At 30.6% G+C, this 16014-nt stretch overlaps 1 protein-coding gene across 3 annotated transcripts in view; it reads right to left on the reverse strand.

Moving 5' to 3' along the window:
• The window catches only part of LOC148312231 (discoidin domain-containing receptor 2-like), a 413155-nt gene that overhangs the window by 106771 nt on the left and 290370 nt on the right, over positions 1 to 16014 (reverse strand). For 2 of the 3 annotated variants that reach the window (XM_088277614.1, XM_088277613.1), the window contains 2 exons: positions 13117 to 13226; positions 6185 to 6290 (listed from right to left, as the gene is read on the reverse strand). In XM_088277614.1, the coding sequence (XP_088133740.1) occupies positions 6185 to 6290; positions 13117 to 13180 (170 nt within the window). In that variant the 5' untranslated portion in view covers positions 13181 to 13226. The remainder of the gene's footprint in view (positions 1 to 6184; positions 6291 to 13116; positions 13227 to 16014) is intronic. The other variant, XM_088277615.1, reaches the window with a different exon arrangement.

Genomic DNA, 16014 nt, shown 5'->3' on the forward strand with positions numbered 1-16014 from the left:
CAAACTGGAAAATTATTATTTTACATAATCCCTAAATCCGCTAGAATCATTTACTAAGAACATGGCCTGAACATAGTACAAATAGATACTTAAATATCTCATATGAAGAGGCGTGTCGCATGACAGAAAATATGTCATTGAAAGAAATCAACGCTTACTTAATTTAATTATTTATTGACAACTCTAAATAGTGGTATAGTATTATAACCATCATCCGCAAAAAATGTGTATAGGACCCACTGCATGAAATTGATGCTATGTTCAATTGGTGTTTAGAAATACGATAAATTAGAAGAATGTATGTCTAAACAATATATGATAGAATGTCAAATGGTCAAATAAGGAAAGAATTAATGGCTGAGATAAGTCTTATCGTTAAAGTAAAGAAAGGTGTGTTGAAATGGTTTGGACATGTGGAACGTATAAGTGAAGTAAGAATAGTGAAACAAGTTTATGGGGCGAATATGGTTTGGTGATGAAAACTGAGGAAAAACGAGAAAAATCTTGTCAAAATCATTTTTTTTAAATACTTGAATGCGGTCAGGGCAGGAGTCAAAATAATCGGCGGGTATGTATGAGAACATGGGTATGTAAGAAAAATAGGTTGTTCGTAAAGACAGATTAGTGTGGCAGTCTATTTTCTCTGCACACCCTTGAAATGAAAAAAAATAGTCATCGTTTTTAAAAGTATAGCAAAACTCGTTAATTTAATTCATTTAATTATTTTTTATTACTCAAAATTAAATAGATATAAAAATATTTGTAGAAAACAAAACATGCGGATATTTTCGTGGAATATTTTAGATTAGAAGCCATAACGAAACGTTTTACGAAAAGCAAACAATCGCTTCTAACAATATGGCCTAATTTCTTAAAAGCAAATTTAATTAGATGCTGACCTGGAAAATGGAAGCGCAATTAACAAGAGTAATTTTCTCATTATTTTTGTTGGGAAGGATAATTCAGTCATTAAATAAAACCCCAGTTTGATCTTCGTGGGCAAGCATAAGTTCGAAAGTCAATTATAAGTTGAGTCAGTATCCACAAGACTTTTGCTGTGTCGGAGAAATATTCATTTGTTCCTAATTATCTATTTATGGCATTCCTAATTCTGAAAAGAGAGTTTGTCATTATTTATTTTCAAAATTCAGCAGAAAAACCCTGTGTGTGCGTCATTTTGTTTTAAATTTTATTATATTTACAGAAATAATGCTCAGAAGTTTGTTATTTTTAGTCTAAGCATCCCCTGGACCTATCAAATTTTAAGTAGTCAAATACTTACGCAAATAATTGATTTACAAAGGTTTTTTTAATGTTGTTTATTGTTTTATTATTCACTTTGTGGTAAAACATGATTAATTTATGTAAAAAAAACACTTGTTTTTTTACCACTTGATTATTCTTGTACTCTAGGTGTATAAAATATGTGTTATTTTTTTTATTATTGAAGTTTTTTGTCAATTTTTCAAATTTACTAAAAAAAGAAGAAATTGTTAAAATACTTACGTTATTTTGTTTGAAATTTTATTGTTTTTACAGAAACAATGATCAGAAGTTAGTCATAGCATTTTTAGTCATAGCTTCCCCTAGACCTTTTAAAATTTAAATACACAAGTTTCTTTTTTTGACAATATTTCAAATTTGTAAAAAAAATATTAAATTTATATTAAAGAAAATATAAAGTTTACTTACATTGTTGCAAAGTAACATATGCTCAACAACAACAACAAAATCGGACGTACAGACTGACTTCAATTCAGACCATTAATTGCATCGAACACGCAACCGTCTCGTGTTGTTTTTACAATTGTAGACCAATCTCGAATATACACATACACCAAGTCGAAACACGAAATGTGTTTTTTTCTCAGACCTAGGTGAGTTTTACAGTCAGAAAGTCTGCAAAATAATAAGTTTCCCTTATTCGCATTTTGTAATTAATTTTGTCAATTATGGCAGATATGTATATTTTGATTGACAAAATGCTTTATGTTTTTTAAACCTGCTTTAAAAAAAGTTAGACAACACAAAATATTTCGATTTAAAAAAAGATAAAAAATTGAAATGGCTTTTGCATATAATAAAATAACAACTATAATGCATACCTTTTCTCACAAATATTTTATGTGACCAGTGACCGGGATTCATCGTAATCGACATCCTAGTCAGATGATGTCGGTTATGACGAAACCGTGTCAATGATCAACAATAATATACACGGAAAACTATACAGTTGTTATTTTTTTATACGAATTTAAAATGCAATTTCACCAAGAAATGTCAGTACAAAACTTAAATTTAATGGAGTTTGCAGAGAGATAACAACAAAAAAACTGAAAAAAACCTTACGAACATATTTAAAATAATACGTAACATCATTAATACAAAAGAATTTGTAAAGAATTTCTACACTTTTAGTCAATCTATTCTACAGTATGGGACAGTATTGTACAGTACTGGGAAACTGCGAATATAAGAGCTATTCATGATTGGATAATGGAGGGTAGATTCGAAAAAGATAAATTCAGCCATGTTATAGAAAATTTACTTTTCTTATAAATTTTAACATAAGTTATGTAAAATGTACCATTAGTATAACCCAGTGTGGACACATTATTGTTAATATTATAAATAACCCATTATAAATAATTATACATTATTGTAAATGACCCATTATTGTAAATTGTAGTTATGTGTCTCATGAAAAAAAAAATAATTAAACTTTATAAGTGCATGCTGTCCATGGTTACAGTGTAAAGAAAACATGTGTGTTTTATCTATGGACCAAAATAATCAATAGATAATAATAGGTTCTTGCATGTTCCACACGATAAACTAATTAAAATTTGACGATGCCGGACCGGATTTGTATTTTATAAGCCTTCACTAGTAAGCGAGTGATTTTTGATCTTACATACAAAATACATCGTAATAATAAAAAAGGCTATATTATGTAAGAGGAAATAGAGAAAGCAAAAAAAAAAAACAATAACAATAATTGTACCGAAATTAAGGAAAATATGAAATGCATTATTCGATCTACAGTAATTTAATCATTTCTAAATGTGGTAAATTAAAATTACTATCACCTTATATGAATGAAATGATATATGGATCATATACAAGCGTACATATTCATACATATATATACACACATGTATATGAAAACACAAACATACACACGTGTAAACATATACACACAAACATGCATACAGTACACTTAAATTTTAGAGGATCGTTCGAAAGTTGTGGAGATATAATATTTTTTGTATTTGATTAAAATATTTGTTTTATTAATTGATTCAGCAGTTACTTTGTGGTAAAATCTATCCATTTCTTTTATAGATTTATTTTGTAAATACCACAATTTCTTAAAATCTATTGTGACACGTTTTTCGATGCATTCCGCATCAGAACACATGTCACAATAGATGTTAACAAATAGTGGTATTTAAGTAAAACTTAAATGAAAAATAGATGAAATATTTGTGTGCCTAAAACCATCGATTGTTAAGTAAATATAAAAAGGTCAGTGATTTTAATTATGGTTTCCTTACCGAAACGGATATCGTCCCGTCGCAGCTGATGAAAGTGTTCCTAATGAGCGTAAGGGAATCAAGAGCGCAGAAGATAGAATGGGTTCCTTTGGCAACCCAATTAAAGGTGCGACTCAAGGAGGTCCGCACGAATTATAAACAAATTACTTTTCTGTCCCGTTTGACGGGACCGCGCCATTAATCATCATTTAAACCGACTTCGGGAGCTGCGAGGGTTCCGCCACTAGCTCCCCCCACAAAATGTGTTTCCGATGTTGAGTAATGGCTGTTTGACTTTTTGGCCCGTGAAAAAATGTATACATTCCACCTTTATAGGAAAAAATGTATTCGTTCACCTTTATGGGCGATTTCCGCGGATACAGGAATTTATGTGGCGGCAAACTGTGTCCCGTGCATTAATATTGTTTTAGATTTTCCGCTTTTCGTGGTTTCAGATATACGCCGATTGAAGTTGCGCTGTTAAGATAAGGTCGCGCTTCTGGCGTGCACTAGAAGGCACTGAAGCGGGTCGATATTAATCATGGCGGGCGACTAACCAAAAAAGAGGAAAATATTTCAAGGTGTAGACAACATAAGTATGATTTATTTTATTAGATATCAGACCTTATTTGGTAAATATACTATTATTTCCTTTCACCGTTTTTTAATAGAATTATTATATTTTATCTTTCTTCAAAGAACCGATTTATTTTATGTATTTATTTTTTATTTCATGAAAACATCAAGTTACAAAAAAAAGCTTTAAATTTAAAAAAATATATTTTGGCGGTTAAATTATTCATGAAATCTTTAAATAAAAAAATGTAATTGCTTTATATGAATATTACTTTATTGCTTTACTTTAATATATATATTACAAACTATAAAAAATTAATCGAATATGTATACCTTCAAAGAAACCCTTTCTTGATAAAAACGTAAGTCAATATATATTACCTTAAGTGCATGTCACATTGATAATATTTTAAAATCTAATCTTGTTTTAACATATAATTATACAAATTAAATAATGTTCGAAATAAAATGAAATTTAAGATAGGATTAACCTAATGAAATAGTTAGAGTAGGTATTATTTATTACGATGTTCATATGGAAAACAGGTTAGCGGATTTAACAGCATATTTATTTAACAAACTTAAAACTTAAGTATAAAAATAATTATCATATTATTTGACTTTGAAAATGATTCGTATAAATAAATATTATAATTATATCATCACAGTGTTTAGCTTACTACCTACCTTCTTACATGTTTGAATAGCCTATTTATCACAAAACAAAAAATTATTGTTCCGATATACAAAAGATTTTTAAATAAACCTTTCAACGAAGGATGAAAACAGTTTTTTTTGGTGTCGGATTTCACAACCGAAAAATAAGTTTTTTTATCGAACGCCAGTGGAGAACCATTGAGAATAACACTAGGTTAACCCAACCCTAATCTAAAGGATCTAAACTTTGACAATGAATATCGATTTTACAACCCTTAATAGTTTTGTATATTATAAATACATTGAGCAAACTTTATTACATCAAAATTTTAAATGTAAAATTGAATTATAAGATTGAATTTCAAAATTAAATGTTACGGTTTTAAAATCTGCGCTGTAGATGTTTGAAATTCTAAAGCATTGTGTTCTCAGCCAAAATTCTTAAATTGTTTTATCAACTCGAAGTAAGGGGCAGACAATATGGAACCTATGAAATATGGTACCAAAGTGCATCCCATAATTCCTGTTGAAATACCGGGAGACTTTGTACTGGCCAAGAGCTCACTACTTGGCACTTGTTAAATTGGACTATCTATTACCTCTGAACTGTGTGTAGATACTACATATTCTACTGGATAGAGATTCAAGTACAGGTGGGCAATCTGCGGAATGAAAGATGAAAAATCACGTTTATTTTAACTACCGAAAATTACCGTTGTATTAAAGGTTTCTATCAATTAAAAATGACTGTTAGATAAGTTCCACAATTTTATTCATAGACCCATCAAAATGTATATTAAATGAAAATAAAAAAAGCCGATATGTTTAGTCACTCATTCCTTTACTTTTATCGAGTCGAAATATTTATTTAAAAAGAAACATTGTTTATTATTTATAAAATAGTTTTTAGTAGCCTTTATAAACTCATTTTATTTTTAAAATTTAGCAGCTTAAATCCTCGTATATATTATGTACACTGTACAACAAATATGTGAGTAAAAATTCCCGGGGAATATTAATATTGTCTCTACGCTCTTCCTTTGTCTATTTCCAGGACGACACTTCCGGACAAATAAAGCTATTAATTTTATTCGATTTCCGTTTGTTATTCTCCTCAGCTCGGACAAGTTCTGTATTCCGTTCCAATATTTTGATGATATCAAGAAAAATTCAGAAACTTCCTCAGTAAATTGATACGAAGACACATATCATATTGTTTTTGCGGCATGGACGTATGTCTATGCCCGAAATAAAGATAAAAGTCAATTCCTGAGAATATTTTTCTGACGACGGATTACTTCGGATTTACTTAAGTAAATAACTAATTTTATCTTGGTTTAATTGTTACCACCCGATTTGCAGAAAGTACATGCATATCCGTTTCCATGAAACTTGGTTATTTTAAAGAATATTACCTTCCATGATGAGGTCCAACATTTCCGTCATCAAACGAAGAACTAGCGGTGATATCCCTGTCTGGAATTTGTCCACTCTCCATGCCCAGTGGTGCGTTGCATTGTACTAAAAAAAATAATAAAACATTATTTAAACATGATTACAGGGGTGCCTTAATTATAAAAAAAACGTTTCGAAAGTTGCGTCCCTAGATAACATAATTAAAATTAAAAATACACAAAACGTTTCAAATCTTCTTCATCATTTCAATTTCAACCTTTTATTGAATATTTTATGTCTACTTAAATTACAGAATAGGAAACCCCAATGTAGTGAATGCCAGGTTTTAATTTAAAATTTTGCGCAAAATATTAATTCTGTTCATTAGCTATTAAAAAATCTCATTCCTTCTTAAACATAAACCGCCAGATTTCATTTAATTTCCTCCTTTTCTTGTTTCTCTTAAATTGTCACATCCCTAATTGTATAATCCATTTCTGTAGGGGAAGAATATGAAGGAAAATGTATTTTTTACCAGAAATGTGTTTACGTAAGAAAACTTTGTATTTGAATAATGAAGGAAATCTCTTTTCCCAACCTGATCCGGACAAATGTAGCGATTATTTTTAATTAAATGCTTTACTCTGTAAATATAAAATTTTGCCTACAGTAAGATGTATAGATAAGTTGGTTACTCTGTTAGAATTATTGAACTTTATCCGAATACAAAAATGTATGGTTAATAAATCTACCATATGTGTTTACCTAATAAGATGACCTAAAGTACATATATTCATTCATATTGAAATCATCAAAGTATTGAGCTTGTTTATTTTCTAAACACTATCTTTGTTACTATCCATTATCTGACCAATGGATGGGTATTAAATACGTTTTCGTTTTACAAAAGGTACGCCATGATGGTAAAGCTTAATAAATTCCAGAGGGACCTGGGGCTGACAAATTAAATGTAAATTTTATCGGAACATTAGCATAATTTAGGCAGGTTGAAGAGTAAAACACACACGTGCATCGTCCGAGTGTTGTAATATACACATATAACACACCATTATAAAGATACAGGGAGGAAACGACAGGGTCAGTGTGTTACAGAAGTAATATGGTTATTAAATCTGTAAATATGGCATCTAACAATTGTATTTATGTACAGTTAGTATGATCTATTAAATTAACACGAACTGTTGAAATAAGTTTTGTTGAAAATTTAGGGTTTTGAAGATAAACTCATTTTAAATGTAAATATGCGTAACGATAAATTTTGAAAATAAAGAGATTATTTTGTAAGTAACGAAATATAAAGTAAGTAAATTTACTAATTATCCATCAAGGCACATCTATTTACTCCCTAACTCTTTCTCTCTTCTTGAATTTTACTACTACGTCTCATTCAATCGGGGTTTGTTAGAAATAAATAAAGAAGAAAAAATGTAATTAGATTAATTGTCAAAACATCATGATAAACGTTATGAAGGACAAAATATCTAGTTTTTATTATCATAATTATTTTTTTGTGTGTAGGCACGTCATGTCAGTTTTCATTAATACTTTGTTCAGAATTCGTAGAATTTTGTATATATTTCATGTATAATCACTGATATTTCATTAGATATAATGAGTAGTTGAGTATAATGGGTCTACCAGTATGCATACAAAAGGACTGGTAGCGGCCCTGAATCAAATCAAAGAGTAGGCCCTTAAACGCTTTCAACTATTCAAGATAATCGTTAATTCGGTGAATTATGACTGCCTTCGATGAATAAAGCTTCGATAAATACAAGTTTGGTGAATAAAACTCCAATTGGGATAGGGTAACCACATTAGGCCGGAAACAGTTTGAGAATTCAATAATTTCTGTTTAAAATATTGATCAAGATAATTCAACTCCAAGAATTCCTTAAAGCTTTGCCGGTGTAAATGCATTTAGTTTTGGGATATTTATAAGTGAGATAGGAAAACGGAATGTCAAATATTTACCGGTATGCATTTTGGGTTATAAAGTAAACCATACTTAGAAATTCTTTAAGTTGAAGGTGATTAGTACAAAATATAAGAAATATCGTTTTTTTTTCTTAAAACAATATTTAGTTTTATTAATACAGTGTAAAATTATTATTAAAATAGTAAATTTAGACATTGGTTCTGGAGTACACCTCTCCGCTTATTCAAGGTACTCGTAATAAATTGACACTGAAAAAATAATACGAAACATGCCACTTCATTATCGGGAATTTTAAATAGAAGGCAGGTTCGTCAATAGTTTTAAAATAAGAATACTGAATTAATTAATAGTTTTACCGGTATCATGGTGAGCTGTCCAGAATCTCAGTTTCGTAATGTACGTAAGAAGAGAAAGATTGAATTAAAAGATAAGCTTATAAAGGCGAACAACAATTTACTGTTTGTATTCATTGCTGGAGTCATTAATTAAAAAATAGGATTTGAAAGTTAAAAGCTCCACATAAAAAATAATGAAAAAATAAGAAATGCTTTCTTTATTTAAATATCAGTAAAAAAAATTATCTTAGAACTACAGAATGTATTAAGGAAATCAAATGTACTAAAGATCTTTAAAATAAAATTAAACATAAATTATATATAAAAGAAAACAATTTGATGTATTGATATGAACCGTTTAATTAAAACTGTCTTATAAAATAAAACATATTCCAAGACAATAATACAACGTGTAATTAAATGTAAATATTTACTGACTTGTTAAGAGGACTATATATTCTTGAAATTATTTAGATTAATAATAACATAAAACCAAAAAGATTGTTAGGCAGAGATAAGCATTATCAATAAAATCAAGAAAGGTGTGTTGAGATGGTTTGGGCATGTGAGGAAGGAAGATCAGTAAACCAAACTTTTGAGGTGGATGTGGTTGGTAATAGAAGCAGTGAATGACTGAGGAAAACCCGACAACATCAAGTATTTCGAATACTTAAATGTGGTCATGACAGAAGTCGGCGCAATTGGCGGATATGTAAGGAAGAGGCGAAGATTGTTTGCAAAGACAGATTGGTGTGGATATATTTTCCGTCTACCCCTACGGAAAGTGGTGTGATATTTGGTAAGTTAGTTGTATATATAACATGGAATGAAATCAAAACATTAGAATAGGGACCGTTTATAATATTTTTTCAATATAACGCCAAAACAACTGGTAATCGTCTCACAACGATTTCATATTGACATGTCTCCATAAGCAGAGCACCTGGCTAACACCAGACAACACCCACCCCTCCGTATTGCAGATAGCCCGGTAGTTGAGGAATTGCAACTGGGTTCCTGGTATTCTTGTTTCTGTTGATTGGATTTCCTATCCCCCCTGTACACAGCCAACACCCCTGACGGAGTATGACAGTCCTGATTAATAACAACATTCACATGTTGTGTACGGGATGCCAAGCCAAGTAGCTAGTGTAGATATTTCGGATTAAGGGTTGATGGAGGCTCGAATCATAATATTACGTAAAATAACCGAATCCCAAGAATGGTACAACAAAAGTAAAATACAACATTTTGAGTGTGTCCAAATACTTGTTCACAAAATCTGGATTATCTCCAATTACAGGAGTTATTTTCATATTATTTTTTTTAGTGAAGTTCTTGTGATTCAAGAACAATGTTTCAAATTGGTTCATATATATAGAATTTACAAGAATTTGAGTAGTGTGGTTGTCAATAATGGGTATAATTGAAGAATGTTACACGTGTGTAAAGTGATCACTTAAACCAGCCTATGACGGTCGTCAGCCCCGTAAATGCGCAGACTCCATATTCTTCTTTTTCTTTGATGAGATATCAAAAAATAATATAAAAGTAAAGTACATTTTTTTTTTGACTCGGCATTAACTTATGGAATGACATGTTAATTATTGAAAAAAAAATTAAACACTTTAGAAAAAAGTCCTGTTCCTTAACCCCCCTATTCTATTTATTACCATACCAACCTCTATATATATACCTGAATATTTTTTCTGTCGTTAGTTGTATTATTCACCTCTAGATGAAAGCAACTGTAGTTTTCGAAATAAGTCGTGTTTAGTGTAACAAAACTCATTCATTGGTAATATACAATTGTTTAATTTAAAAAAAAAAAAAAAAAATTAAGTCCGTAAAGAACCATTGTGTGTATCTACTATTAATTACTTAAAGGGGCAAAAGTCGTACAATAATCGTAAAAAAGATCTGAAATAAGATTACATATTATATAATACATTCAATGGTAATAAGTAACTTCAACTTAAATTCGGGTTGTGGTCCCGTGGTTAGTGTAGCGGACTCTTAAGTTAGAGTTTCTCGGTTCGAATCTACTCTACCACAATTTGACTTCAATTTCTAATAATGAGCCGCTTAGACTCACTGAAATAGTATATATAAAATTGATTTTTTTTTGTAAATAAAAATTTAAATATAATAAAAACACAGATATTTATTTTTTCTAATAAATAAGAAAAACATTAATGTAGTACACCTATAAATAGTGTTTTGCATATAATAAGCTTTAATTATTTGCCAAGATGATACCTTCAAAATGCTTTCCTGTAGGGTAGACAGAAAAGATAGATCTCATCTTTTCTTCAGCCTGAGAATTCCATCTTTTTATCAGCCTGAGAGATTGCCTCTTGACTGGATTATGTCTGATTTGTTTTTCTTTTGCATACTCTATGCTTTGCAACAATATTTACAAATAAAATTTTGATATAAATTACTCAAATTTATTATTATTATTATTATTACACCTAAAAATCATGACAATGCCGATATTTTACAGATAATTATACAGGGAAACTTGCATTGTTCCAAAGCTTAGCGTGGTCTGTAGACGGTGATGCCAATCAAGCACCGTGTTGCAATAATTCAGGTGCTAGAGTTACAAAATACAGCCTAAGGGATTCCCGTGCAGATATAAATATTTACCCGCCAATTACGAATTCAAATGTGAATAATTACAGAGCGCATGCGCTTCAAAGCGATACAATAACATGGAAGCTCATGGCGCCAGTAATTATTCGTCGGTACAACAAACTGTCACATCTACACGACATTCTGTTACCCTGGGAGGATAATGAAACTTAAATATTTTTATACTTTTTCAAAACTGTGTAAAATAAAAACTATTGTTTTAACTTACTTTAAACGCTTGTGTAAGTTAACCATTCTGCTTTTTATTGAATATGCTTGGATTATTTTTTAAAGTTGTATATATGCAATGCTTCACAAATTTATCAACCAATGGCGCCACTTTCAGCCATACTCTCTAATCTATGAACTAAGAACAAGCTGAAAGGAATGCACGAGCTAACCATCACGCCGCTCTCTCGCAGGGGTAAGCAGAGAGAATAGAACGCCACACCAATTTGTTTCTACACGCAATCTTCGTCTCCTACACATTCAAACATCTTTTCAAACATACACGCTGATTAATCCGACTCCTGACTAATTTCGAGTATTTGAACTATTAGATCATCCCAAGTGTTCCTTGGCCTTCCTCCGCTTCTATTATCAACCACATTCACCTCACACAAAATTTGTTATTTCTTCACTCATTCAATTCATATGCCCAAATCATCTCAATACACCTTTCTTAATTTTATTGATAATGCTTATCTCAGCATTTCATTTATTCCTCATATATCACCATTCGAACAATGCAACGTTTTGCCGCACATTTGTCTGAGAGAACGTATTTTGACTACATTCAATCTACTTTCATCCTTGTTTTGCCAACTCCGTGCCTTACTTACATACATACATTAGGGTTAGAACCAGAATTCCATTGTGTACTGCCAGATTAGCTTTCACTGATAGGATTTTATTTGCTATAACTGAAACTTATGCACTAATTTACTCTGTTCGCAGCATTCACTATCCTTTCTATATCATTATCAATCTTTCCATCCCTCGGAAAATACTTCCTAAATGTACAAAATCTACCTGTTCCAAATTTTCCTCTTGAATAATTATATAATAATGGTATTACATAAGCCGGCATTCAAATCAAATGACGTCGGGGCCATTAATCAATATAGCTAGTTCAGTTACATCACCCTCAGAGCAAACAATATAATAATATTTTGTATACGTAACCAATCAAGAATGGGAGACACGTCTGGAACTGACGTCTAAACAGCATCCCTCAGATTGTGCGTAATTGGACAATAGCCTTGCTAATGTTACGTGTACATCGGTTTACATTGAATATTTCCTTCTTATTTTTCTACGAAATACTCACCATAATTTGTTAATAGGCCAAAGCTTGAGATTGATGAAAAGTGAGGAATACTTTAATTTAATATCGATCCAGGCAAAGATCCAACTCAAGTATTCAAGCATGTGCGACAAAGGGGGAAAAAACTGAACCTATCAGCGAAAGCTAAACTGGCAGTACATAACGGACTCCTGACTTCAACCCTAATAAATAAAAATGAAGCATGTAGTTATGGAGCAAAAAAAGGATGAAAGTAGATTGAACGCAGACGAAATACGTCTCAGACGAATGTGCGGCAAAACGATGTTTGAATTGTGATGTAAGGAAAAAATGAGAAACTGAGATTATCATTATCGATCAAATCAAGTACTGAGATAGTTTGGTCATGAATGAGAAAAGAACAGAAAAACAAATTTATGATACGAACGTATTTAGAAAAATGAGCAGAGCAAAACCGAGAAAAACTTGGTTGGACGAAATATTCAAAACACTTCGACGTGTCAGGTCAGGAGTCGAAATAATATACGAGTATGTATGAGGAGATGTATGAATGTGGAAGAGGCGAAGATTGTTTGCAGAGTCGGATTGGTATGACGTTGTATTCTCTCTGCCTTACCCAGCGGGGAAGCGGCACGTTGGTCATTTATTTGTAGAAAAGTATCGGTGGAACAAAATTTTATATTTACAAAAAAAAATTGATTTGTAGTTACTTACATGATTCGAATCCTTGTGCGGAGAAGACGGCGGCAACTAAAGTCAGGAGTAACAGTGCCCCCATTTTGGTGGATTGTCTTACTCCCTTTTTACATCACAATGGGCTGCACCTGGAAAAAATTTCAATATTTAAGTATACTTATTTTCTTTTCCATATTCGTCTGCAGACAAAATCAAAATTACCCTAATGTTTACCAGCTTCCAGTTTAGTAAGCGAACATTCTATGTGAGATTTATACATCTTTGGTTAGTGTGTGTGTATGTATGTATTTTTATGCAAATGATCCATATTTCGTAGTAACATGTAAGATAAAAATATTTTTTGCTAACCATATTTAAATATGATTTAATCGCTGGACATCGAATAATTTATTTGATAAATTCCTTAATTTACTTAATTTTTCATCTTTTTCCATATCCTTTTTTTTGTTATGATGTATTTTGTTATTAAAAGCCAGAATATTGTAGCAGCCCAATTAAAATTAGAAGGAATTGCTCTAAGAAGTTTTAATAGTAGTCTAGGTATACATATTTTGAATGTTTTATATATCGACGGTATAACACTGTGAATTTACCTTAATACAAAATAAGAATTCAGTTTTCACTATGATTAACACTAAATACATAATTACTTTTCGCCATGTACAATACATTTTAATTTGTTTTAAAATTATCTTGTTGTCTTTGTATTGTTCCAACATTTCTAAAGCACAATAGCGCACACCTGTAAAAATGTTTTGTCGAAAACTTTTCTGGAAGCGGTGATACTAAAGTTTCATATAATAGCGATTCGAAAAACTAGAAATCCTGGTATCTTAATGCATATTTTTAATTTTGATATTATGCACTAGATTTAACAAAAGGTATTCTGCTGTAAGTTTTCTTTAATCTTTAAAAAACTTGGGGCATACTATACATTAGTATATGAGGAATATTTAAATGAATTGCATGTTATTGTTATCATATATTTTTTATATCTCATTTGATTATTCATTCTTGAAATATGTATATACATATATGTATACGATATGTGTAGAAAGGGGCTTTAAAACATAAAAATAAAATGTTTCTTTTCGACGGAGAATATGAGTTTTCAGGGAAATCCATTAGATATATTAGCTAGATATTTACTAGGGGATGAACTGAAGCCTTTGAATCGCCCGTGCGCTGTATTTAAATGAAACAAAATATTCAATTAATTACTTTGTAGTGAGTCACTCCATGCATGCAACATTGGGGTGCGCACTGTAAAGCTAATCACGTGCAAGTAAATTATAATATTGATTTTACCGCCGACGAAAGGTATTCAAAATTCAAATCTGCATAACTAAACATAAAATTCTAGCGACATAAAATGGGTTTTCATCGGTTCATTTTAATTGCGTTGTTACATTTAAAGGCGTATTAACAGATTGGTAGCAAAGTGTTTGATGAAATTCTCACAAAATTAAAATTAAAATTTACATGGACTGTTATAATCAGCAACGCAAATGTGCTCGAAAGAGCAAGAGTAGAAAGATATCGGAAGCGAACATTTATTTGGAGCAGAGAATTACGAGCTATTGCGCCTAATCATAAAAAGAAAAATACACGGTGATGAGTCAGAAGTCAGATTTTCTAGCTTAGGAAAATATGAAATTGGACATGTATTAGAATAGTTGAAAGACACGGATACAAACTCTCAAGTAATAGTCGACGTCGGGAAACCTGACATGACACATGAAGAAGAAGATGATTAAAAAATTATTCTTAAACCAATGTCCCGATCTTAGAACAGATTTTGTAATTACTTAAAAAGAATTTATTAAAATATTTGGAAAATATTTTCTCCCTAGACAAACTACGTTACAATGTTATGTTGAAAAACAATACTTTTCATTCACGTCTCGCTGTAATTCAATTGTCGCTACTTGGTCGTGTTCTAGCACACTGATCGCGGATAACTTCACCCGAAACAGGACGGAATGGTTTATTACTGTTACAGTTATATATTTATCATTTCTCCAACCAAATCTAGAAAACACTAACATTATTTTCAATTTCTGGAATTTAAGTCCTGGAATCTATAATTTTGATCGATGCGTCTGGCTGTCTTAAGCAAAAATATATTCAAAATGGAAAATAAACTCCTTAATATCCGAGCATAGTAAGATTGTTTGATAATTTAAAAAAAATACATGAATGACAAAAAGTGAGTTTTTTAGGTTCTAGAAACAGTTGATTTTTGAATTTCTCTCTTTGAATTTATTTACGATTTCAAAATAAAGGTTTACAAAATGGAAAACGGAAATGTAATTTGATTTCAGAAATCACTCTTTATTAAATGAAATTTTCCTTTTATTTATCAACTTCTATTAATTCATACTCAAAAAGTGGAAATAAATATTTTGCACAGTAATGTTATAAGAAGGCATTGTCGACAGTTCTGTACATGCATATAATTAGTAGTGGTATGTGATAAGCTCATCGTTTCAACTATTTTTTGTCCTTGCATAGCCTATTAACCATTTAAAAAAATCATGTTTATTTAAAAATATATTTCATTATTTTTAAACAGTAATATTCGGTATTAAATAACTATTAAAGAACTATTTATAACATAAAAAATTACTTTGATATGAAATCACTATATATTTCATATTATAACGTCGACCGCTTTTAAGGCAAATAGCTTCTTCGTTAATAATCGTTAAAATATTATATATAATACATATTAGTATTAATGAGTTTTGAGAAAGAAGCAATGGGGTTCGAAACCGGTTGAAGTTATAATTAAGTTAAGATAAGATTTAATAAGTTAAGTGATTTTACGTATAAAAAATGTTATTTTTAAGTTAAAAAATGGAGAACCATAAAGTTGTGCTTCAAATATGAATAGTATTTTTATATTTTTAAAAG

The sequence above is a fragment of the Brachycentrus maculatus genome, unplaced genomic scaffold (genome assembly GCF_059751285.1).
Source record: "Brachycentrus maculatus isolate JH-2025_06_01 unplaced genomic scaffold, ASM5975128v1 h1tg000048l, whole genome shotgun sequence".
Lineage (NCBI taxonomy): Eukaryota > Metazoa > Arthropoda > Insecta > Trichoptera > Brachycentridae > Brachycentrus > Brachycentrus maculatus.